We start from the raw sequence: 6,000 nt of genomic DNA, 5'->3' as shown, positions 1-6,000 counted from the left end.
AAACCCTGTCTCTACTAAAATACAAAATTAGCCAGGCATAATGGTTCATGCCTGTAATCCCAGCTAGGGAGGCTAAGGCAGGAGAATCACTTGAACCTGGGAGGTGGAGGTTGCAGTGAGCCAAGATTGCACCACCGCACTCCAGCATGGGTAACAGAGCAAGATTCAATCTCAAAAAAAATTTTGTTGTTGTTGTTAAAGAGAAAAACAGAGCATAAAAGTTCAGAAAATTTGCAGCCTGATGATACAGTAGTAAAGAAAAACCCATTTTTTGTGGAGAAATGTAAGCCAACTGCAGAAATTTGCTTAAGTAGCAAGGAGCCTAATGTTAATCCCCAAGACCATGGGGAAAGTGTCTCCAGGCCATGTCAGAGACCTTCACGGCACCCCCTCCCATCAGAAACCTGGAGGCCCAGGAGGAAAAAGTGGTTTTGTGGGCTGGGCCCAGGGTCCCTGTTCTGTGTGCAACCTAGGGACTTGGTGCTCTGCATCCCAACCTCTCCAACTGTGGCTGAAAGGGGCCCAATGTAGAGTTCAGGCTGTGGCTTCAGAGGGTGGAAGCTCCAAGGCTTAGCAACTTCCACATGGTGTTGAGTCTGTGGGTGCACAGAGGTCAAGAACTGAGGTTTTGGAACCTCTGCCTCAATTTCAGAACTTGTATGGAAATACCTGAATGTCCAGGCAGAAGCTTGCTGTAGGCGTGGGGCCCTCATAGACAACCTCTACTAGGGCAGTGCATAAGGGAAATGTGGGGTTGGAGCCCTGATACAGAGTCCCTACTGGGCCACTGCCTAGTGGAGCTATGAAAAGAGGGCCACTGTCTTCCAGACCCCAGAAAAGTAGATCCACCAACAGCTTGCACTATGGGCCTGTAAAAGCCACAGACACTCAACATTAGCCCATGAAAGCAGCCAGGAAGGAGGCTGTATCCTGCAAAGCTGCCCAAGACCATGGGAACCCACCTCTTGCATCAGTGTGAACTGGACATGAGACCTAGAGTCAAAGGAGATCATTTTGGAGCTTTAAAATTTGACTGCCCCACTGGATTTCAGACTTGCATAGGCCCTGTAACCACTTGGTTTTGGCCAGTTTCTCCCATTTGGAACAGCTGTATTTATCCAATACATGTACCCTCATTGTATCTAGGAAGTAACTAACTTGCTTTTGATTTTACAGGTTCTGGTCTCAGATGAGATGTTGAACTGTGGACTTTTGGATTAATGCTGAAATTAGTTAAGACTTTTGGGGGCTGTTAGGAAGGCATGATTGTTTTGAAATGTGAGGACATGAGACTTGGAGGTTCCAGGGGCAGAATGATATGGTTTGGCTGTGTCCCCACCCAAATCTCACTGTGAATTGTATCTTCCAGAATTTTCACATGTTGTGGGAGGGACCCAGGCAGAGGTAATTGAATCATGGGGGCCGGTCTTTCCTGTGCTGTTCTTGTGATACTGAATAGGTCTCACAGGATCTGATGGGTTTATCAGGGGCTTCCGCTTTTGCCGCTCCCTCATTTTCTCTTGCCACCGCCGTGTAAGAAGTGCCTTTCATCTCCCACCGTGATTCTGAGGCCTCCCGCAGCCATGTGGAACTGTAGGTCCAATTAAACCTCTTTTTGTTCCCAGTCTTGGGTATGAAGACAGTGTGAAAATGGACTAATACATCCCTGTAATCCCCACATGTCATGGGAGGGACACTGTGGGAGTGATTGGATCCTGGGGGTGGTTCCCCCAAGCTGTTCTCATGATAGTGAGTTCTCACAAGATCTGATGGTTTCCTAAGCATCTGGCATCTCTCCTGCTAGATCTCGTTCTCTCTCCTGCCACCTTGTGAAGAAAGTGCCTGCTTCTGCTTTGCCCTCTGCTATGATCGTAAGTTTCCTGAGGCCTCTTCAGCCAGGCAGAACTGTGAGTCAGTTAGGCCTCTTTTCTTTATAAATTACAAAGTCTCGGGTATTTCTTTATAGCAGGGTGAGAACGGCCTCATGCAAAAGGCTTTGGGCCCCCCTCTCAGCACTTCCCAAATGTCTCCTTTTCAGGATATCTGCCGGCGTTGCAGATGATTTACTTTCCTGTTTTCAATTGCTGCTATTTTAAAGTTTCTTTCTATCATTGTCATGATTTTGTGTCTGTGGGGGAAGACATGCCCACTTTTCCATCTGGAAACCAGAAATCCCTTTTAAAACATCTTTAAAGTCTAAGTAACATTGGTTTGTATTCACTGTGTTTATTTTTATAGTTCCTTGCTCTGGGGCATCAGCAGAGCCCTGTGGTTTTGAGTGTGGCCTCGACTTGAGCTGCCTGGGTGTGAGCCCAGCTTTGCCCCTGACAGAACCACACCTTCTCATTGTTTTGTGCCTCAGTGTTCCCATCTGTGGAGTGGGAGACACCATAGCAGACACCACACAGGGTACTGTCAGGATTGAATGATATGGTTCTGGGGCACAGAGCACAGCACGGGCCTCTGAGAGTGGTGCTTGTACCCACACACTGACATAAATGGGTCTAAGGAAACCATTGCACCGTGGGAATGACTGAGGTTTAGGAAGCCATTTGTTTACACGTGGCTGAATGCAGACCCAGATCAGGCAGTGACCTGGCGCAGCCTCCAGGGAATCAGCCTCGGAGACGCAGGGTAAACCTATAGAGTCTCACCCCAGTGGTGACCATCCTAGTCCACCACCCACCGGAGCCCACCTGTAACCTTGTCAGGCCCCTGACTATCTCCAGCCCAGTCCTGGGGTGGCCGGCCCTGCTGGGCCTCGGCCAGGAGGGCAGGAGAGGCTGGAGCTTTGTAGCGCTGGCAGGGGCCTGGCCGGGCCCCTAGGAGCTGGGAGCTTTGTAAATGTACAGCACGACAGCATCACCTCCTGGGCAGGGCAGGACGCACCCAAGGGCAGAGGGCAGAGGGAGGCCCCAGTGTGGGGAAGGCCCCACTCTGCACCCACAGCAGAGGCTTCCGCAGCCAGGCACGAGCATTGCTTTTGTCTCCCCAGGTCACAGTCTGCCTGTAACCACCCCCTGCCCAGTAGGAGGTCATTTTGTGTCCAAAGCTCCCTGCATCCCACTGTGCCTAGGACCTGGCTGCTACCACCTTCACTGTCTTCCCTGTCCACACTTGCAGCCCCAGCTGCCAAACCCACCCATCCCACAGGCTCCCCGATACCCTACTGTCTGCACCTGGTGCTCTCCACTCTGGACAGAGCAATGGAAAGGAAGGGCAGAAAGCCCTGCCAGTGCGTGTGGAGGTGGGACAGGAGGCAAGCAAGCTCACGTGTGGCTCATGTAGCAAGTGGCCCAAGGAAAGCATTCCCGGGGAGGTGTGCATGGGACGGGGTGAAAAGCGGCCCTGCAGGGCCCAGCACCAGCCTGGCAGCATTGCGCCCGGCTCCATGCACCTGCCCTGGGGAGCGGCTGCCTCCCCGCTGACCAGGCCTGGTTGCCTGCTTGCCCCACTGACTGCCTCCATCTTCCTGCATGAGCTGGTTTCCTCACACAATCCCCCATACTGGAAATAACAGCCGGGGTGACCTCTGGGTCCTGGTGGCCCCCTGCCCCTCGTGCCCTGGGCAGTGCTCCCACAGCCCAAGAGTGACTCCCAGGGTGCCCACAGGGGCATGTGGATGACCAAGCGGCTCCTTGTCCCCCACCCTGCCTGGCCCTCCCAGAGGCTGCCTGGACCCTCAGTGGCTGCTGGGGGTCCTGCACTGTCCCCCAGATGTGGCCTCCAGCCTTCAGGCCCCAGGCAAGCAGCTCACAGAAAACCTGGACAGCCTGGGAGAGATGGTAGGCAAGAAAAGACATCGGGACAGGAAACATACTCGATGCTCAGGGTTTATTTGCAAAACTGGGCTGGGTTGAGCGGAGGGGGCTTTGGGATGCCGACCTCTCTCTGACCTGGCCATTGTGACCTCAGCCCTGAGGTACCCTGCAGCAGGCAAGCCTAGCACAGCTTCCTGGCAGCAGCCGGCCTTGCCTGGACCAGCCTGTCTGTGCCCCAGTGGCTGGATGTGGCCAGCCAGAATCCCTGCTGCATGGGGACTCTGGCCATGGCAGGGACACACAGGCCCACACATTCTTAGCTTGTTCCAGGGCGTCCCAGTGACATCAAGGAGGGGCAAGGCCAAGGTGGGCCACAGGCTCTCCCAGGACAGGACTCCTGAGTGGTGCCCTCCTGAAAGGGATCCTGCTGGCCCCTCACCCTTCCGGGGTCCAGTTTCACCCACAGGGTGGGCAGCAGGAGCACAGAGGCACGGGGTGCCACACACAGAGGCCGGGGGGCTCCGCAGAGCAGGCCCAAGGTTTTCATGATCAGGCAATGCACGTCCTGGCTCCAGGTGGACAGAGCATGGGGATGGAGGCAGAATATCCTCAGACAGCAGTGGCCTCCTGGGCCAGGAAGCCGGGGGGGTATGTGGGAGCCATGGGCGCAGGGACACAGAAGGGCGTGCAGCCACACTCATCCACATGGTTGTAGGTGTGCAGGACAGTCAAGCCGTCGGGACAGTGCAAGAGCACCGTCTCCTCGTGGACCCGCCTCTCCTGGCAGCAGGTGCACTGGTGCTGCATGGCCTGGGCCTCTGCCGAGTACCTGTGGACACAGGGGGCCCCTCACATCGGCCACCTTGGCCCTGCCGTTTCTCTGCCCAGGCACACTGACGCGTGGGCCTCTGGGGTCCTGGGCCAGATGGCCATCCCCTTCTGTCCACAGTGGCCTGCTCTGTGGGCATGTGCGGCTTCGCCTTCTCCGAAAGGGCAGCTCTGGGCCCCAGGGTCCCTTGGCTCCCAGCTCTGTCTTCTGTGGCCTGCTCTTCCCCTGTCTGAACCAGCTCCTCCAATTCTGCTGACTCTGAGCAGTCCTTGACCCTTCCTCCTGCTGCTTCTAGCTAAGGGTCAACCCTCCTGGCCCTTCCTGCTGACAGCCAGCCACAGCGGCAAGTCATGGGGGGCTCTACAGAAGGCTCTGGTTCCACCCACTCTTTCCGGGGGGACACCTGAACCTGGGTTCGCAGCTGGGAGCTCTGTGCCATGTGGCTCAGCTCAGCCGGGCCCTGGCTTTCTACCGATGGACGTGGAGAGGGGGAGCCCTGCTGGGGAGCTCCTTCCCTCCTTCCTGGAGCTGGTGTAGGCCCCCCTGTCCCAGAGCAGGGTGCCAGCTAACTGACGGGCCAGGGTGGACCCACCGCACTCACTTGGACTCTCCGGGGCAGGAGCCCTCACAGAAGGTGATGTTGACCTCAGTCCTGCAGCCCTGGTGCCACAGGACGGTTGTGTTGACGCGGACTTGACAGAAGTCTGGGAGGAGGAAAGGCAGATTTAGAGCCCCACCGGACCCTCACTCTGAGGGCCTGGACCTGCTGGGCCGACCCTCCCCATAGGCCCACATCCTCCCATGGCCCTCCAGGACCGAGGGTGGAGTCTGTATGCTGGCATCACACTGCTGCCCGGTGCAGACGTCTGGGCAGGAATGGATGGGCAGCAACGGGCTGGAGCTGGAGCTGGTGTGGGAAGGTGGCTTCCACTTACCCTCCTCACAGGAGTAGCAGCAGCCGGTTTTCCTGAGGCTCCCCTGGGGGGCCAAAGACAGGGGACAGGGCTGTGGGCGGGGCCTCCCTCCCGGGGAGGGGCGTGGCCTCCCAGGCAGGGGCGTGGCCTCAGGCAGGGGCGTGGCCTCTCATGCAGGGGCGTGGCCTCCCAGGCAGGGGTGGGGCCTCCCAGGTGAGGGTGGGGCCTCCCATGCAGGGGCGTGGCCTCCAAGGCAGGGGCGGGGCCTCTCAGGCAGGGGTGGGGCCACACAAGCAGGGATGGGGCCTCCCAGGCAGGGGTGGGGCCTCCCAGGCAGGGTTGGGGCCTCCAGCACACACCCTGCAGCTGGACACATCTGGGCAGGATGCAGGCTGTGGGGTCAGCAAATAGACTCCGCTCTCGACCTCACAGTGGTACACGGTGCAGTTGTCCACACGGCTATTGACCCAGGTTTCGTTCAGCTGAAATGCAAGGG

At 57.1% G+C, this 6,000-nt stretch overlaps 1 protein-coding gene across 1 annotated transcript in view; it reads right to left on the bottom strand.

The window, feature by feature from the left end:
- Nucleotides 1-3,817: 3,817 nt before the first annotated feature.
- The window catches only part of MUC5B (mucin 5B, oligomeric mucus/gel-forming), a 38,076-nt gene continuing 35,893 nt past the window's right edge, over nucleotides 3,818-6,000 (bottom strand). The window contains 4 exon segments of the mRNA XM_017874679.1: nucleotides 3,818-4,590; nucleotides 5,192-5,294; nucleotides 5,526-5,568; nucleotides 5,864-5,986. Coding sequence (XP_017730168.1) covers nucleotides 4,371-4,590; nucleotides 5,192-5,294; nucleotides 5,526-5,568; nucleotides 5,864-5,986 — 489 coding nt within the window. The 3' untranslated portion in view covers nucleotides 3,818-4,370.

Source organism: Rhinopithecus bieti, unplaced genomic scaffold (assembly GCF_001698545.2).
Source record: "Rhinopithecus bieti isolate Rb0 unplaced genomic scaffold, ASM169854v2 scaffold_9449, whole genome shotgun sequence".
Taxonomy (NCBI): Eukaryota; Metazoa; Chordata; class Mammalia; order Primates; family Cercopithecidae; genus Rhinopithecus; species Rhinopithecus bieti.
Note: the sequence above shows the minus strand (reverse complement) of the source record. Positions and strands in the feature narration are given on the sequence as shown.